Raw genomic sequence first — 19,589 nt, 5'->3', positions numbered from 1 at the left:
CATGGAGTTTTTGGGAGCCATTTGCGAACATCTGCAGGAATTTAAAGTTTTTAAATTGTCTTTTAACATCTCTCTGCATGTTTGGGCTGGTCAGTCCCACAGACAGACATAACTAGAAAAGGTAAGTCTCTTAAATTCCATAATGCAGTTGCTGGTAGCTAGGAAGTCAGGACCCAACAAAGGTAACTCACATGAGATGGGGATACATTGAGGGACACCATGAACATGCTCTGCTGTGCAAGCCAGGCCTATGTGCTGCACCTGTGCCAGGCCCTTGTGTGCTGGTCCATGAGTATCCATGTGCAGCGTGAGGTAAGCATTGTGCCTGCATCAGCCGCAGACCAGGTGGTGTCTTCAGATGTACAGTGGATGTTCTGACAAGAATTACTGGTTGCTGTATTCGCACATAGCCACCATTCAGGTTTAAAAAGTACCGTTTGCGCAAGCATTTGAAATGCAATAGGTCTAGCATTTGCGACAGTTTAAGCTATTGGCATTGTAAATAACAATGCCTTTTATTTATATGTTTTGAAAACCTGCAAGCGGAGTGTAAACAAGCACTTTGTATTATAGTTGTTGCTTAAGAGATGCAAGGCTAGCAATACCTATGCCCCTTTTACTGCCAGACTCGCTTCTCGTAAGCACGGCTATAAATGCAAGTACTTGGGCCATGCTCCAGTGAAGGGCCAAAGACAAGAGGAAGTCAAGCTGGCATATGCTGACCAAAGAAGGGTAACCACATGAGTGACAACTAAAGGCAAGAAATGGGTGGGCTCTAAGGTTATTTTAAGTTGACAAAATGTCTTGCAACAGACAGCGTGTTCATTGTCTCAGGCGAGACATAAAAAAAGTGCAACCCTCATGAGATACACTGCTTTGCTTTCTACAGGGAATAATGCACGACTTTTCTTGAATTCATTTGCTATTGTCATTGCTCTGGATAGGGTTAATTGCATTGGGTTTTTTTATTTGTAAGTAGGCAACAAGATTAACTAAAAAAGGAACTTTTTTTAAATTTAGAAAATGAAATCCAACCCAACTCCAATTACTAACTTTCCAGACAATAGCATCAGTGGAAAAGGCACACATTAAAAAGAGACTATCAATGCTAAAATTGGAATACTGGAATAACACAAAACCAAATGATGCATACACAATACGTTTATAGAATGGATTCAAAAAGTACTAAAACAAGAAAACAATATGCAGACTATACTTAAACCAAAGGCTTGAGACAAAAGCAACGGTGACAGCAAAGGAGTTTAAAAATTAATTTTTAAATACTACATTAGCACCTTCCAAGATAATGGCCACTGTCCGAAATTAGATGGAACTTAAAAAAACTTAACACCATGAAGAAACAAATTCAGTACTGCAATACAAATTGGCAAAAATATCTACCCGGATAGGTTTATTGGACACTGAAAATCATGCCAGATTCAAATTCCTGGTAACAAATTAGATAAAGTTACAAAAATAAGTGGCTAGAACAGTCATTTTAGAAATAAATTTAAATCACCTAGCAAAAAGAAGGTGGTACGAAGTTTAAAAAGGTGATAACAAGCATACAAAAGGTGGAAAGTATTAGAAAATGCAGGACAATGTGAGGAGTCCAGAGAATTATGCATCTGTGTTTATAACTAAATACCGAGATGCAAAATTAAAATAACTATGCATGTTCAAAGATAAAAGTTAAATATTTACAAGTATATTAAGGCACATCTGCTTATTGCTTAATCATTGCAAATAAATCCCTTTCATATGCTTAGCTTAAATCATTAGTAGAACATTATCAAAACGACTTAATATAAGCTTCGTCCAAGTGCTTTTTGCTGGTTTTATTTAGCTCAATATTGTTCACATAATGCTACGTACTTTAACAAAGGCAAGAAGGAAATGGGATTTCTTCAGCATACAACAGATCTGGCATTTCTTTATGGATTGTCCCTGCAAAATTTCGTTGCAAACACTATAACATGAAACAGCGAAATAAGCAGTTTTGTTTATAATCTCTTAAATGTTCTTTGGCTTGCACCACAGCATCTCCATATCCTCTTAACCCATCTGCTCATTTAAAAATTTAAAATAAGCCAAAGAAGTAGAAAATTAGTTTAGAAATGGTTATTCTTCTTTTGAAGTTAACTTTCAATAGAAAAGTACACACGATCATATTAGGAACAAGCCAAAATCAACTAATTCACAGAAAAGGTTACATTTTGTAAATAAAAAAACTGTTAGGGTGACACTAACTATGGTGCAAGAGTTGAATCATCTCATTTCTGATCTAGCACAGCACGGTTCCAGAATACATTTCCCTTCATACCAATCAGACAAACGAACATGTGCACTAGGTCAAAGAAAGTTTTAGAAAAAGGGTCACATTCCGATACAAGGCAGACAAAACAATATTTTCCTATTGTTGGCTATTGTTCGAGAGGCAAGAGAAGTATACTCCTTTTGGTTGTAGTAATGTAAAGTACATACTCAATATAAATTGGTTAAATTGTGCTTTACGGCATAAACCACAAGAATCATGTTTCTCAGAAAAAGCTTAAATGTATGTAAAATTATTTAGCAACCCTTCGAAAAGAAGCAGCCATCACCCAAAATGTCAAACTGAATATCAGTTCATTCCTTTTATCTGTAGTCTGAATATTATTTCTGTAGACAATACTATATATACTCTTGTTCTGAGGCAACAATGGCATGTTTTTGCATTGCTCAAAGGGTCAGCTTAAGCAGAATGATATAAAGCTTACAAAAATCATAGGGCTCAATCAGCCGGCTTCAGACCAGTCTCATTTTCAATACAATTTAAAGAATACACTCACAAGTAGTAAAACAATTTAAAAAATGGTTCATCTCCTTTAACGTTTTTAGAACAGAGTCATAAGGAAGCCCTGCAGATGTACTATGTTGCTCAAGTTTAGCAACCCCTGGAAACAGTCACAGGTTTGTATACTTGTATATATGCAATTTGAGTGATTACTAAAATTGAACGTAGGAGCGTTGCTAAACAGCTAACCTTCAGAAGAACTGCTGTTGCAAGGGTAAATAAGGTTTATTTAAAAAAAGTTTTATTTCAAATGAGGCTGCCCACGCTAGGGTTCAGAAGTCGCATAAATGTACATTCCTCCCCAGACAAATTAATCCCTTTACACTAAAGGTTTGTATAAGTACGCAAACAGCGCATTTTATTATTGCACAACAGCAATAGGTAGTTGAAAGTGGTACTTTTCCCCTCCCCAGTGCACTAAGAATTTAAGCAAAGCTAGCAGGAGTTCCTCACGAAGTCAGCAAAAGTGGGAAGTTTTCCTATGCAAACCAGAGTATTATTACATAATTCAACACTGATAAACCAACATCATTACTCAAACACCAACACTGAAGCAGCCAATTAAGCTTTTTAGACACCAACGGGCTCCAACTAGAGGCGCAGAGAAAGAGGTCCAAAAGGCCCACCGTCTCCGCAAAAGAAATACTTCTATTGAAATGACCATGTGCACACAAGTGGCTGTACTTTAAAGAGACAACTGAACAGCTGTCCCGATCACCAACAAAGGTGATATTATGGTACGCAATGAAACCCATATTGATGCCCATTTTTATATTTCTCACCTATGTCCAGTAATGTGCTTTAATCAATTTGTATTAATGCACTGGAATCTATATATATGTTTTTATGTTTGCCATTCCTATTTCGCCACTCACTGTGTGCTAGTTTTGAGAGCAGAAACTGATATATTGGATTAAGACTCTTCAAGCAGAGCTACATGTTGGTTATCTCAACGTCTGGGGCTTTCTACCCGTGGCAAACAAGAGCGGCAGCCCTTCTAGAAAACAAAACCGGTGCAGGCTTCCTTGGGATATCCCTAGAGATTACAACACTCTCCAACTAACTGCCAGTAGAGAATTAAATAAAAATGTGCATCCACAATTCTAAACTATTTGACCTTGCCATAGCAATTAAATACTCCTAAAGTGCCTCTAATGCTCCAAGATGTTTGAAATCAATGTTATAGGCCAAAAGTTAGGAAATGGTCTCCAGTTGTCATCCTAACAGTTAACCGTGTTCAATAAGGCAATGCTCAAAAACATGAATTGTTGCCACATAAATTGTTAACAGCTAAAACCCCGAAATTAAACTTTATTTGTATATTAAGCACAAAATTAGTTTCATAACGTTTGCTCCACAATTTTCAAAATAAATAGTGAACATTTCTTCTTCGTGGGGCCATTTAGGAACAGTGACACTCTAAATTTAGTATTGTTATCAATTAAAACTTTCATATCTACAGCTGCCTCATGAAAACTACCATACGCCTTTTTCTTTTATTACAGCACTTATTTGAAGTAGCACCATAGATTAAGGGTGGCATGCAGACTCTAATATGGTATCTTCGTTAAGCTTGCAACATCAATATACCAGTACTGGCATTACAAGGCACTGCGTGGCACAAAAGAAGAAAGTTGTACAAAAAGTAACAATACAATTTGGTTCCAAATTTTACATAGCAACCAATTCATCCGTTACGAAATAAACCTCTCACACAGTGTGCTTGAAAAGTCAACACATTTTGGTTTACTGTCCTCAATATTTTATCTACAACCTGCAAACCAAATTCAACATTACATGTTTGAGAATGAGCCCTTCTTGATTACTACTGGTAACTTGCCTATTTGTGTGTTCTCAAAATGTTGGCAGTGTGCCCTCAAACAATAGAAGATGGGGCCTCCTCAAACAATGGGAGATATGGCATCCTCAGTCCCTGGATATCCTCAAAGCATAGACGACTGCTCCATGCATCAGGCGAGGACTACTTTTGTAGTTTGGGAAACTATGAAATTCCACAGAACAAAACAGTCCATCACACTATAACAAATAGGAAGCTATACCTACATTTCCCAAAATATATAAGACTCCTTTCCACAAAGGTTTAGCCCAAAAAAACACAATCACTGGAAGCTAGAAAATCTTGGGCAAATTTCAAGTAGCCCACGTCCCTGCATAGGTGAAGAATCCATTAATAAACAGTCTTATACGGAGGCACATGCAGCTGAGGGTTCTCAGGTAAAATGTATAGCTAAATAGGAGATATGTTTGTGCCTGGTATGAAATTGGGCATGTCCAAAAGCAGCTCTTCACTGATATCTTTGATCAACCATTCAAACAGCTAAAAATGTGTGTGATTAATCACTGCTGTCATCATCCTCGTCGTCATCATCCGACACATTGCTCGGGGGGAATTTTGCCGCCTGGCAGTAGGAGTCTGATCTTGTGGGATAGCAGGGACTCACTTCCCCAGACGAAAGAATATCATGACAAAAATCGCAAACTCTCACTGGTTTGGAAGACTGGTTTGGAAGAAGAAACTTCTTTTCAGAACATAGCCCACATACAACAAACCCACACTTGCGGCAGTGGTGTCTGCGGCTCACTGGTGTGAATTTTACTTTCTGACAGCGCATGCACACTGTCGCTTCAGAGTCAGGTACCCATACCGCAGCATGTTCATTACTTGGAGTTTTGCCACCTTTAGAGATCAAGTCTGATACACACTTCTGTATGTGGTTCATCCATTCCGACTTTTCAGTGGCTGTGGCTGCATAAACAGCAAAAGACTTAGTTGGGGTCTTAATGAGCCATCCATTCCGTAGATCTCCTTCATCTAGAATAGACTCAATTGTGACATTTTCCAACGGGATTATGTGTTGCTTGTTATATTTTTTCTTCTGAATTACGATATTGCCATAGACCAGAATATCATTGAAGAGGAAAAATTGTCTGGCTTTGGGCTTTTTCCTGCACAATTTTGTTAAAACTCCTTCTCCAATGAGAACTCGCCCAGGAATTGCCAATGGCTGGCCAGCGGTCCCAAAACATCCTTCGACTATGCTTATTCGTCTTGCATTTGCTTCACTGTTTGTTAAACGATCCACCATTTTCAAATTCCTAGAAAAAAAACAAAGCTTGCATTAGATGTAAGAGTGATAAGCAGAGTTAGGAGTGGCTTTTCACAGTGTGCTGTTGCTGAATCAACATGTGGTATCTCTGATCATTTAAAATTCAAAGGTTAAAAGTTAATCTCAAATAAATGTGTGCCCACATTTTACATTGCAAACGTAACAATTTTAAGATTAAAGTTTACGTTTCTCTTTATGTGTAGGGAAGATGTGTACGGCAGACAGAGTAAATAAACAATCCCATTTGTTCAGGTATGGAATATTGGAGGGCACAATCACATTTCTCTTGTGCATTGAGTAATCTTTAGATACTGTTCTCAAAGTCTATCTATAAACCATAAAGTTAGCTATGATCAGGAGGTACGGATTTGTTTATGCCTCAGTGGATGGCGGCCATCACAAAAGCATACTATTTGCAACAATCCTTATTTAGTTAATAATGTCAAATAACATTGTAAACGTATAAAAATTAGGACCTTAACAGACTTTTTTTTATAACTAGGAAATTTCGTGCTCAGGGTTTAATTCTTACATGAAGTAAGACTGCATAAAAAAGTTTCTTCCAACTAGATTTACTGCTTGCTTTGGGAGTAGGAACACCTCTCAAAGGAAACAAGTGGCGGGCATGGATGTGATGCATCAGTAAATATGATAACCACAGGAAACAGCTAGGGAATAAATATATTTACAAAATGTTAACTCCCAGAAATCCCACCTCCCATTAATTTGATCTTAAAGGTGTTTATTACCTACTAGCCTACGGACTTTACTTCTCCTGTGAACAGCATCCCACCCTCGAAGAGAGATCAACTGTCTCTCCTTTTAACGCATTATCTTGTTATTCCTTTTCTCAATACGTCGCTCATCTTGCACTCAAGATATTCTGTACTTGTGCACATGACGTTTGTACCGATGGTTCAGTTTTATTGTCCCCTCGAGTCTGCATAGGGCAATTTTTCTTCATAGGAACCTCCTCCAATATCTCGTAAATCTGTTACTATGTTGTATTTTTATTCCAATTAACAAAACCTCAACAAAACAAAGTAAACAAAACCAAAGTCAGGCTACTGGCGTATTTTGTGCACATCCTTTTAATCATATCTAAAAGGTCATCATTATTATCATATCCTTATTATCAAATCATAAACTGAATTTAACCCACTTGCCCCCTCCGGAAAAGTGTCTCCATGTGGCAAAGTGCCTATGTACTGCTCTTTAAAAAACAAAACAAAAACGCTTCTGGGGTGTTGTGTTTACCACACATTTCCAGGCAGGTACATACATTTCTTACACAATTTTTTTGGGTTCTCTGTAGTTTGTAAATAGCTGCGTTTATATGATCTCTGAATATTTTTCAATGCAGTCTGGGGCAAATTATCACTAGACAGGTAAATAGTACAGTCTTTTCTACCAGCCTAGATGTGATTTTTTTTAAATCTATGTATTCTACTGTAACACGTTCTCAAACTTTCATAATCATGTTTAAAGCGCTCCGAAACTCTATAAATAAGTTAAAAAAAATACCTAAAGAGGCAAATAGATTGCACATCCAGCGCATCTCTAGCAGGAGACTGTTTCACAGGCGGCAACACCTCCGAACTGACGGCTACCACTGTGGATTCTCCGACAAAACAAGAGAACGAAACTTGCCTTGAGGGGTTACATTTTGGGGTGCTCTTCCGACTGGAATAACAATCCGACAATGCCAGGACAATGGAGGACCAATACTACAGAACAATGACACTGGTTCCTCTTATCTAGAAAACACCCTTTGAGCAACACCGAGCACCTTTAACCGGAAGGTACTTCGTATATCTACCCAATCGGTATTATTTTAACAGTCTAAGTAGGTAAGTAGCCCTGTCCTAGTCGACATTACAACGCCGGTTGGTCACATCGTAAAAGTGCCTTACTGACTTACTAACTATGATACCGTTGCTACATAGTTTATGGTCCAAAAGGAGTTTCACATTCCCGTTCTTTCTCAGATGGCAATTATAGCATTCCTTCACTTTCTACTCTGCAGGTACTACTTCTACTCCTGCCATCCTCCCGCAAACTATCAACTAGTTTTGCAAAACCCGGGGAAGTGAATAACCTCTCTTTAAATAGGGAAGGGTCGAAAACGCCAAAGTCTTTCTAGAAAAGCCGATATATTCTATATGAGTAGAATCCAGTCCTAAAAGTTTTACTGAGACTGTATGGGTCTTCAGCAGGTTAGTAAAAGAGGAAAAAACCTTCCTCAGTCAGTATGCGTACAGATAAATACTACCGTCATACATCAGTTAACATGTTTATGTTACCATACAGGTGGAATCTATCTATTAAAAATAAGCATTGGCAAAGCCAGTAGGTCTCACCTATGCAAGAGCTATTGACTTTGCTAATGTGTTTCGTTCTGCTGTACACCAGCGTGGCTGCTGTTTAGCATGGATAAAGGTTAGTGGCGTAAAGGAGTCTCGCATGGAGTGTCAGAGTGGAAAGGCAAAGTGTTGTACAGTGGAGTGGCAGTGTGTGTTGTGTATTGGCGTGGCAAAGTATGGAGTCGCATAGAGTGGCATACACCAAAGTGGCAGAGTAGTGTGGACTGGTGCATTGGCATATAGTGTTGTATTGTATAGTGGCACCGAGTGCAGAGGCGTGGAATTGAGCGTTGCAGAATGCAGTGGCGTAGAGTAGGGTGATGCATTGCATAGCAGGACAGAGTAGAGCGCCGCAGAGTACAGGCGAGTGGCATAGAGTGGTGTATAAGTAGCACATCGGTTCATCCCACTGCTGTCTAGATATTTGATGCTACTTGTGGGGTGTTTAAACATTTTTCTGCAGGATAATTTCTGTATTCCCCCATCCTCGCTCTACTTCTGTTTATTTACCACTGCCAAACAAATTGAGTTTTGCCTCACAGCAGGACACTCGTACAAACATTCTTACTCAACATTTAGGGTAGCGATTCCGCCCTTTGAGTCCAAATCCTATGTTCTCGAACAGGGAGTGCCTCCGGGGTCAGCACGGAGTCCCACTTTGTTTAACCTGTATGTGCAACCGCTGGCTGCGGTCGCCAAGCGTTGGGACATGAATATGGTCTCTTACACTGACGATACGCAGCTGGCGGTGACACTGAGTGGGAGGGCTGACCTTGAGGCCCCCAGGTTTCGGGCCGGGCTCCTGGCAGTAGCAAGCTGGATGACAGCTAACTGTCTTCAGCTTAATGCTAAGAAGACAGAGGTTTTGATCGTGGGAAAACAGAGCAGCCAATGGGGCGATGAATGGTGGCCTCCAGAGTTAGGTGTTACTCCAACCTTGGTGTCGGAGGTTAAAAACCTAGGCGTCTGGCTAGACTCTGCCCTTAGCTTTTGTAGTCACACAAAAAAAGTGGCAGCTACTTGTTTCGGAATCCTGCGAGGGCTCAGGCCTATTTTGAAATTTTTTGATGCCCCTACCAGGCAGTTGATCCTGCAGGCCACTATCCTATCACGGCTCGACTATGCCAGTTCGCTCCTGCTGGGGGCCAATCAGGCTGAAGTCATCCGGCTGCAGCGTGTGCAAAACGCTGCTTCTAGAGCCTTGGTGGGTTTACCGAGGTTTTGTTCCGTGAAAGAAACTATCCGGACATTACATTGGTTGCCTATGGCACAACGGATCGATTTTAAGATTCTATGCTTGTCTTCCAAGATCCTTAAACTGTCCTCCCCCAGTTACTGGAGAACCTTCTTATTCCTTATGTACCATCTCGGTCTCTCAGGTCTCTGGGTCAAAATCTGGTTGTGGTCCCGCGGTTTAAGCTCTGCCGTGCTGGGGGGCGCGCCTTCAGAGTTCTAGCTGATAGGTTATGGAACTCACTTCCATCTCAAATTCGTGCATTGGATAATTTGTTGGAATTTAGGAGGGCCATAAAAACCCATCTGTTCCCTTCTGCATCTTAGTATTCCGCTTTTGTCTACCTGACTCTTTGATGTCTGTTGTGTTGTGTCTTTTGCCTGACCTAAGCGCCGGGACGCCCCTTTGCTGGGGCAGCTGTGCGCTATAAAAGTGCGTATAACATAACATAACAGGCGTTCACAATGTCAGACAAGCAGACATTCTTTTACACATAAACAAACACACGTAGAACATGCAACAGTTCCCCGGACTGTTCACGCATTTGAAACAGGGAAAGGTTCACAAAACTTGGGTGGTTTTAAACACCACCAGAAGGGAAAGGAATATTAGTGACTCAAAGAAATATCCAGGAACTTAACCCTGTGCTGGTCTTTTCAATTGCAGCCACTGAGTCACTTTGATTCTACACATTATGGGTTGCATAATAAGGTAAACTTCTGAGGTCACCTCTGTCGACCTTCACGAGGTAAGAGGGATGCTTTCTTTACAGAGAATCTTTCTAAAAGGCAGAGAAACACCCTGATAACCATACAAAAAGGAACCATTAAATAAAAATAAGCTGAAAAAAAATAGATTGCTATGAGGTCTTACACAGGGCATAAGTGCGCCGTGCAAATTCTTATGACCTAGTGTTCTTGCACTTTGTTGTCAAGAGGTCTCAGTTGAGAGTCTTATCTCTGGAGTCATGACGTTTTAGCTAATTGCAGTTTGGACTCTGCAAATCTGCTATGATGCAGGCATTTTCACAGCCGAGGCAAAATTACATTTGTTATGGTATTTTCCATAATAACAAGGCGTTTTCAGGCCATTTGTTGCAGTTTTGCACCCCTTCCTGTTCATTAGTGACAGGGCTGTCAAGAAGCTGCCTGTATAGCCTTCATGTAGCTTCGGCCCATTAAACCCTGATAGTTGCGGAGTACTACTATCCCAGCTCTAGTCAAGGAGGCCATTTTTGTAGCCTCCACCAGGGCCTATACTATCTATTCATGCACTGACCTTGTGGCGGTTTTCCCCAAAAAGAAAGTTTCCCATGACGAGTTGCCTGAGTTCAGTGGTTGTGGGCCAGATTTACAGCTCACAAATCTTAACTTAAAAAGAACCCTGCTAATGTTTCGCTGATGCGAAAATTAGTTTTCAACTGACACCACAGGGTTAAACTGGTTGTCAAAGATACTAAATCCCAACTTTCAGATATTTTAGTGATGGGGGGCCCAAATCCTTAAAAAAATTGCTGAGGGGGCTTGGCCTAAAAAAGTTTGAAGACCTCCTGACTAGAGTGTACAAGATAGAGTAGAGGAATGTAGCGTAACATGAAGTGGCGTAGAATGCAGTGGCGTAGAGTGGATGGTGAAGAGTGCAGTGGCACGGAATGGTGTAAAGTGGAGTTGTGCAGAGTAAAGTGCAGTGGTGTGAAGTGGTGCACAGTTGAGTGGAGAGCGTAGAGCGGAGTATGCATGGTATGGTAGAGCACTGTCATTATAGACAACACATTTTTAATTGAACGGAGGCCCATTACATTTGCACAGCCATACAGTTTTACAAATAAAACTATTCAGTGCACAAACAAAAATGTGTGGAAATTGCTATCATCTAGTATGATGATTTGTTTTGATCACATTTAAGTATTAGCTTCCAACATACTTCAGAAATTAAAAAAATGGGCTTCATTTGTGTTCCTAATTCTAAAATACTTACACAGTTCATTTAAATGTTGTTTTGCTAGAAAACAAATCTCGTTCCTACCCCCAGTATCCAGCAAAACTGTCCCATAAATACTCTCACATGAAAATCAGAGAAAGAAAAGTAAACAAGGGCACTCAAGGAAGACAGCACCTTACCTTTGACCTCGGTCTTTGAACGCACAGTAAAAATGTGACAAGATAAGAACAAGAACTAAAGGCCTGTTTACAGAAAGGGATTTTGCGGAAAAATACAGTTAACAAGGTTTAGGCAACAGGATAGACAAACTGAACCTGGAGAGCCTAAAGCAAATAAAGGCAGCACATAGAAAGGCAGAAATTGTGAGTTACAAACCACAAAGTCAATGGTACCCAACGGGCGGAATGCATTCCTAGGTCGACTTTCTGAAAGTCACCAAGATGTCTCGTTTTATTCACATCTCCTAGATTCAACCTTCTTCTCAAATAAAAGTCAACATTTTTAGCTCCTTGTGTCATGCCACACATCTTTTCAAATTTCTTATGGTCCGCCCCTTCTGCGTACACCACTTTCTCTTGGGAGCCAAGCACCCGTCGATGAATCTACACCCCTTCTTCGCCTCATGCACAGTCAGACTCCCTACATTAGCACAGTACAAACGGTTAGTGGTGTGTGGCCATGCTGTGCTCCTCCAAACGCATCAATACACACTGTTTATGCAAGCACTTTTACAAAGCAATTTCTTTCCTAGTCTGATTGTCTCCTCGATTCCTTCAGGAGCATTCCTGCAAAAACAGGGGAACACAAACGCTTACTGGTCAAGAAGAGCAAATTAAACAAGCATTGGAAATGCAATAGGTCTCGCATTAGGAAAGTTTGAGCTATTGGTATTGTAAATGACACTTTTTTTATTTATGTGTTGGTTTTGAAAGTAGCAAAATTAATAGCTTTGTCAGTTACAATGTCAATAGTGTTAACTTTTGCAAATGTGACACCTATAGCATTTGTAATGCAATGTGTGTTGTATTTACGTGACTTAGATGTCTTGATATTACAAATAACAATGGCTTTTAATTTTGTAAATAATTAATACTTAAATAAAAGTTATTGTAATTTATAATGGCAATAGCTTAAACGTTTGTAAATAACTTTTGTGAAGATTATGTTCAGTGTATTTTATTGGGACGAAAATCCAAGAACATTGCATTTGCACCTACACACACACAGAGCCACAAGTCAAGTCAAGTCAAGTCATAAAATTTGTATAGCGCACTACATACCCAGAGGGTTTCAAGGCGCTTAGGAAGGGGAGGGGGATTATTTGTCGAATATCCATGTTTTAAGCTGCTTTCTGAACGCAAGGTGGTTCTGGGTGAGGCGAAGGTAGGCGGGGAGTGAGTTCCATGTTTTAGCAGCCAGGTATGAAAAGGATCTGCCTCCCATGGTGGTCTTGTTGATGCGAGGAACAGTGGCGAAGGCTTGGCTGGAAGAGCGAAGTTGGCGGGGGGGGTGTAGAAGGACAGTCGAGAGTTGAGGCAATCTGGTCCGATGTCGTAGAGTGATTTGTGTGCGTGGGTAAGCAGTCGGAAAGTGATCCTCTTATTGACGGGAAGCCAGTGGAGGTCTTTAAGGTGACCAGAGATGTGTTCGTTGCGTGGGATGTCTAATATCAACCTGGCTGAGGCATTTTGGATTCGTTGTAGTTTCTTCTGGAGTTTAGCGGTGGTACCTGCGTAGAGGGTGTTTCCGTAGTCCAGTCGGCTCGTGACTAGAGCGTGGGTGACTGTTTTCCTTGTTTCGGGGGGGATCCAGCGAAATGTTTTTCTGAGCATGCGAAGAATGTTAAAGCAGGAAGAGGATACGGCGCTGACTTGTCTGTTCATTGAGAGTGAAGAATCCAGGATGACGCCGAGGTTCCGTGCGTGGTCTGTTGGGATGGGTGCTTTTCCGAGGGCTTCCGGCCACCAGGAGTCGTCCCATGCAGAGGGGGATGTACCTAAGATGAGGACTTCTGTTTTGTCTGAGTTCAGTTTCAGACGGCTTTGTTTCATCCATTCGGCGACTTCTTTCATTCCTTCGTGTAAGTTAGTTTTGGCGGTGCTGGGGTCCTTGGTGAGAGAAAGGATCAGTTGAGTGTCATCCGCGTAAGAGATGATGTTGAGGTTGTGTTGGCGGGCGATGGCTGCGAGGGGGCTCATGTATACGTTGAAGAGGGTGGGACTGAGTGAGGATCCTTGAGGTACGCCGCAGATGACTTCAGAGGCCTCGGATTTGAATGGTGGGAGGCGGACTCTTTGGGTTCTTCCGGTGAGGAACGAGGTGATCCATTCAAGTGCTTTTCCTTGGATTCCGATGTTATTGAGGCGTTGTAGAAGGGTGTTGTGGCAGACTGTGTCGAATGCTGCAGAGAGGTCAAGGAGGATGAGGGCGACTGTGTCTCCATTGTCCAGTAGAGTTCGAATGTCGTCTGTTGCTGCGATGAGGGCGGTCTCAGTGCTGTGTTTGGCTCGGAAGCCAGATTGTGATGGGTCAAGGGATTTGTTGGTTTCGAGGAAGGCGGCGAGCTGGTTGTTGACGGCTTTCTCGATGACTTTGGCCGGGAATGGAAGAAGCGAGATGGGGCGGTAGTTTTTGAGTTCGGTGGGGTCTGCTGTTGGTTTTTTCAGAAGGGCGGTGAGTTCAGCGTGTTTCCAGTCTTCTGGGAAGGTGGCGGAGTTGAAGGAGCAGTTGATGACGTCTCGGAGGTGCGGTGCTATGTCGGAGTCTGCTTTGTTGAAGATGTGATGAGGACATGGGTCTGTGGGTGATCCTGAGTGGATGGAATTCATCAGGCGGATTGTGTCCTCAGTGGAGATTGGGTTCCAGTCGTTAAGGGTGTTCACGGGGGGAGAATGTTCAGCAAATGGTTGGGTGGGTTGGTCTCCGGGTTTGTTGTCGAAGCTGTTGTGGATGTCTGCAATCTTGTTGTGGAAGAATGAGGCTAGGGAGTCGCAGAGGGCTTGAGAGGGGGTGATGTCGTTGGAATTGGCCGAGGGGTTGGAAAATTCCTTGACGATGTTAAAGAGTTCCTTGCTGTTGTGGGCGTTGTTGTCAAGTCGGTCCTTGAATGCTGTTTTCTTGGCTTTTCGGATCAGTTGGTGGTGAGTGCGGGTGGCGCTTTTGAAGGCGTCCTTGTTGCTGGTGGATGGGTCTTTTTTCCAGGCCTTTTCAAGGGAGCGGCATAGTTTCTTGGACTTCTTGAGATCATCGTTGAACCATGAGGCCTTCTTGTTTCCAAGTTTGTGTTGACGTTTTTTAAGCGGTGCTAAGGAGTCGGCGGTGTTAGATAACCAAAGGGGGTGGATGTGGTGGATGTGGTGGTGGTGGTGGTGATGGTGGATGTGGTGGTGGATGTGGTGGCGGTGGTGGTGGATGTGGTGGTGGATGTGGTGGTGGATGTGGTGGTGGATGTGGTGGTGGATGTGGCGGTGGTGGATGTGGCGGTGGTGGATGTGGTGGTGGTGGATGTGGAGGTCATGGTGGATGTGGTGGTGATGGTGGATGTGGTGGTGATGGTGGATGTGGTGGTGGATGTGGTGATGGTGGATGCCGTGGTGGATGTGGTGGATGGGGTGGTGGTTGTAGTGGATGTGGTGGTGGATGTAGTGGTGGTGGATGGGGTGGTGGTTGTAGTGGATGTGGTGGTGGTGGATGTAGTGGTGGTGGATGGGGTGGTGGTTGTAGTGGATGTGGTGGTGGTGGATGTAGTGGTGGTGGATGCGGTGGTGGTGGTGGTGGATGTGGTGGATGTGGTGAATGTGGCGGTGGATGTCATGGTGGATGTGGAGGTGATGGTGGAGGTGATGGTGGATGTGGTGGTGGATGTGGTGGTGAATGTGGTGGTGGATGTGGTGGTGAATGTGGTGGCGGATGTGGTGGATGTGGTGGATGTGGTGGTGGTGGATGCGGTGGTGGTGGATGCGGTGGTGGTGGATGCGGTGGATGTGGTGGTGGTGGATGCGGTGGTGGATGTGGTGGTGGTGGATGTGGTGGTGAATGTGGTGGTGGATGTGGTGGCGGATGTGGTGGTGAATGTGGTGGTGAATGTGGTGGCGAATGTGGTGGATGTGGTGGATGTGGTGGTGGTGGATGCGGTGGTGGTGGATGCGGTGGATGTGGTGGTGGTGGATGCGGTGGTGGTGGATGCGGTGGTGGTGGATGTGGTGGTGGATGTGGTGGTGGATGTGGTGGTGATGGTGGATGTGGTGGTGGATGCGGTGGATGCAGTGGTGGTGGATGCGGTGGATGTGGTGGTGGATGCGGTGGATGTGGTGGTGGATGCGGTGGGGGTGGTGGATGCGGTGGATGTGGTGGTGATGGTGGATGTGGTGGTGGATGTGGTGGTGGTGGATGCGGTGGATGTGAGGATGGTGGATGCGGTGGTGGTGGATGCGGTGGTGGTGGTAGTGGTGGATGGGGTGGTGGTTGTAGTGGATGTAGTGGTGGTGGGTGTGGTGGTGGTGGATGCGGTGGTGGTGGATGTGGCGGTGGATGTGATGGATGTGGTGGTGGTGGATGTGATGGTGGATGTGGTGGTGATGGTGGATGTGGTGGTGGATGCGGTGGTGGTGGATGCGGTGGATGTGGTGGTGGTGGATGCGGTGGATGTGGTGGTGGTGGATGCGGTGGTGGTGGTGGTGGATGGGGTGGTGGTGGTTGATGTGGTGGTGATGGTGGATGTGGTGGTGGATGTGGTGGTGGTGGATGTGGTGGCGATGGTGGATGCAGTGGTGGTGGATGCGGTGGATGTGGTGGCGGTGGATGTGGTGGTGGTGGATGTGGTGGTGGTGGATGCGGTGGTGGCGGTGGTGGTGGTGGTGGTGGTGGTGGATGCAGTGGTGGTGTTGGATGGGGTGGTGGTGGTGGATGTGGTGGATGTCATGGTGGATGTGGAGGTGATGGTGGAGGTGATGGTGGATGTGGTGGTGGATGTGGTGGTGGATGTGGTGGTGGTGGATGCGGTGGATGTGATGATGGTGGATGCGGTGGTGGTGGTGGATGCGGTGGAGGTGGTGGATGCGGTGGTGGTGGTAGTGGTGGATGGGGTGGTGGTTGTAGAGGATGTGGTGGTGGATGTAGTGGTGGGTGTGGTGGATGCGGTGGTGGTGGATGCGTTGGTGGTGTATGTGGTGGATGCGTTGGTGGTGTATGTGGTTTTTGTGGTGGTGGTGGATGTGGCGGTGGATGTCATGGTGGATGTGGTGGTGGTGGTGGATGTGATGGTGGCTGTGGTGGTGATGGATGCGGTGGTGGTGGATGCGGTGGATGTGGTGGTGGTGGATGCGGTGGTGGTTGTGGTTGTGGTGGTGGATGCAGTGGATGTGGTGATGGTGGATGCGGTGGTGGATGCGGTGGTGGTGGTAGTGGTGGTTGTAGTGGATGTGGTGGTGGATGTAGTGGTGGTGGGTGTGGTAGTGCTGGTGGTGGATGCGGTGGTGGTGGTGGAAGCGGTGGTGGTGGATGCGGTGGTGGTGGATGTGGTGGTGGTGGATGTGGTGGTGGTGGATGTGGTGGTGGTGGATGTGGAGGTGATGGTGGATGTGGTGGTGGTGATGGTGGATGTGGTGGTGGATGCGGTGGTGGTGGATGTGGTGGTGGTGGTGGATGTGGTGGTGGCGGTGGATGTGGTGGTGGCGGTGGATGCGGTGGTCGTGGTGGATGGTGTGGTGGTTGTGGTGGATGTGGTGGTGGATGTAGTGGTGGTGGGTGTGGTGGTGGATGCGGTGGAGGTGGATGTGGTGGAGGTGGATGTGGTGGTGGATGTGGAGGTGATGGTGGATGTGGTGGTGATGGTGGATGTGGAGGTGGATGTGGATGATGTGGTGGTTGTGGATGTGATGGTGGATGTGGTGGTGATGGTGGATGTGGTGATGGTGGATGCGGTGGTGGTGGATGCGGTGGTGGTGGATGCGGTGGTGGTGGATGCGGTGGTGGTGGTGGATGGGGTGGTGGTGGAAGGAGTGGTGGTGGGTGTGGTGGATGTGGTGGTGGTGGGTGTGGTGGATGTGGTGGTGGTGGGTGCACACACACACACAGAGCCACACACACACATATAGATGTGGTAGTGGTGGATCTGGGGGATATGGTGGTGGTGGATGTGGTAGAGGTGTTGATGGTGGATGTGGTGGTGATGGTGGTGGATGAGGGGGTGGATGTGGTGGTGGATGTGGTGGTGCATGTGGAGGTGGTGGTGCATGTGGAGGTGGTGGATGTGGTGGTGATGTGGTGGATGTGGTTGTGGTGGATGTGGTGGTTGTGGATGTGGTGAAAGTGGTGGTGGATGTGGTGGTGGAAGTGATGGTGGTGGGTGTGGTGGATGTGGTGGATGTGGTGGTGGATGCGGTGGTGGATGAGGTGGTGGTGGTGGATGTGATGGTGGATGTGGTGGTATGGTGGATGTGGTGGTATGGTGGATGTGGTGGTATGGTGGTGGTGGTGGTGGTGGTGGATGTGGTGGTGGTGGATGCGGTGGTGGTGGATGCGGTGGTGGTGGATGCGGTGGTGGTGGATGCGGTGGTGGTGGATGCGGTGGTGGTGGTGGATGGGGTGGTGGTTGTGGTGGATATCATGGTGGATGTGGAGGTGATGGTGGATGTGGAGGTGATGGTGGATGTGGTGGTGGATGTGGTGGATGTGATGGTGGATGTGGTGGTGGATGTGGCGGTGGTGGATGTGGAGGTGGTGGTGGATGTGGCGGTGGATGTCATGGTGGATGTGGAGGTGATGGTGGATGTGGAGGTGATGGTGGATGTGGAGGTGATGGTGGATGTGGTGGTGGTGGTGGTGGATGTGATGATGGGGGATGCGGTGTGGTGGATGTGGTGGTGGTGGTGGATGTGGTGGTGGTGGATGTGGTGGTGGTGGATGTGGTGGTTGGGGTGGTGGTTGGGGTGGTGGTTGTAGTGGATGTAGTGGTGGATGTAGTGGTGGTGGGTGTGGTGGTGGTGGATGCGGTGGTGGTGGATGCGGTGGTGGTGTATGTGGTGGATGTGGTGGTGGTGGATGTGGCGGTGGATGTGTTGGATGTGGTGGTGGATGCGGTGGATGCAGTGGTGGTGGATGCAGTGGATGTGGTGGTGGATGCAGTGGATGTGGTGGTGGATGCAGTGGATGTGGTGGTGGATGCAGTGGATGTGGTGGTGGATGCGGTGGGGGTGGTGGATGCGGTGGATGTGGTGGTGATGGTGGATGTGGTGGTGGTGGATGCGGTGGTTGTGAGGATGGTGGATGCGGTGGTGGATGCGGTGGTGGTAGTGGTGGATGCGGTGGTGGTGGTAGTGGTGGATGGGGTGGTGGTTGTAGTGGATGTAGTGGTGGTGGGTGTGGTGGTGGTGGTGGATGCGGTGGTGGTGTATGTGGTGGATGTGGTGGTGGTGGATGTGGCGGTGGATGTCATGGTGGATGTAGTGGTGGTGGATGTGATGGTGGATGTGGTGGTGATGGTGGATGTGGTGGTGGATGTGGTGGTGGATGCGGTGGTGGTGGATGCGGTGGATGTGGTGGTGGTGGATGCGGTGGTGGTGGTGGATAGGGTGGTGGTGGTGATGGTGGATGTGGTGGTGGATGTGGTGGTGATGGTGGATGTGGTGGTGGATGTGGTGGTGGATGTTGTGGTGGTGGATGTGGTGGTGGTGGATGTGGTGGTGGTGGTGGTGGTGGATGTGGTGGTGGTGGTGGATGCGGTGGATGTGGTGATGGTGGATGTGGTGATGGTGGATGTGGTGATGGTGGATGTGGTGATGGTGGATGCGGTGGTGGTGGTAGTGGTGGTTGTAGTGGCTGTGGTGGTGGATGCACAGCAGGCGAGCCCTAAAAAAGGGTGACCCAAAGAGAAGGGTTTGGCTGTTTAGGAATGTGTGATTGCTTGTGTATATCGGTTCGCGTTTCTGTCATGTGTTGCTACATTTACACATACATTACATTTGTCCACTAAACGTCTTGCAACAACAGTTTGCAAATTCTCGAAAGGAAAGGAATAAAGTACACAAAGCGGATAAGAAAAGAGTTTTCTTCAGACCATACAGCAGTACACAGTGCCATGTGTGATG

The 19,589-nt window shown here is 45.7% G+C and overlaps 1 protein-coding gene across 1 annotated transcript in view; it reads right to left on the bottom strand.

Moving 5' to 3' along the window:
- Positions 1–1,143: 1,143 nt before the first annotated feature.
- The window catches only part of PLEKHF2 (pleckstrin homology and FYVE domain containing 2), a 99,872-nt gene continuing 81,426 nt past the window's right edge, over positions 1,144–19,589 (bottom strand). Inside the window, exon 2 of the mRNA XM_086966023.1 lies at positions 1,144–5,953. Coding sequence (XP_086822149.1) covers positions 5,191–5,943 — 753 coding nt within the window. The 5' untranslated portion in view covers positions 5,944–5,953 and the 3' untranslated portion in view covers positions 1,144–5,190. The remainder of the gene's footprint in view (positions 5,954–19,589) is intronic.

This window comes from Lissotriton vulgaris, chromosome 4_1 (genome assembly GCF_964263255.1).
Source record: "Lissotriton vulgaris chromosome 4_1, aLisVul1.2, whole genome shotgun sequence".
NCBI classification, from domain to species: Eukaryota; Metazoa; Chordata; class Amphibia; order Caudata; family Salamandridae; genus Lissotriton; species Lissotriton vulgaris.
This window is presented reverse-complemented; position numbering and strand designations above follow the sequence as displayed.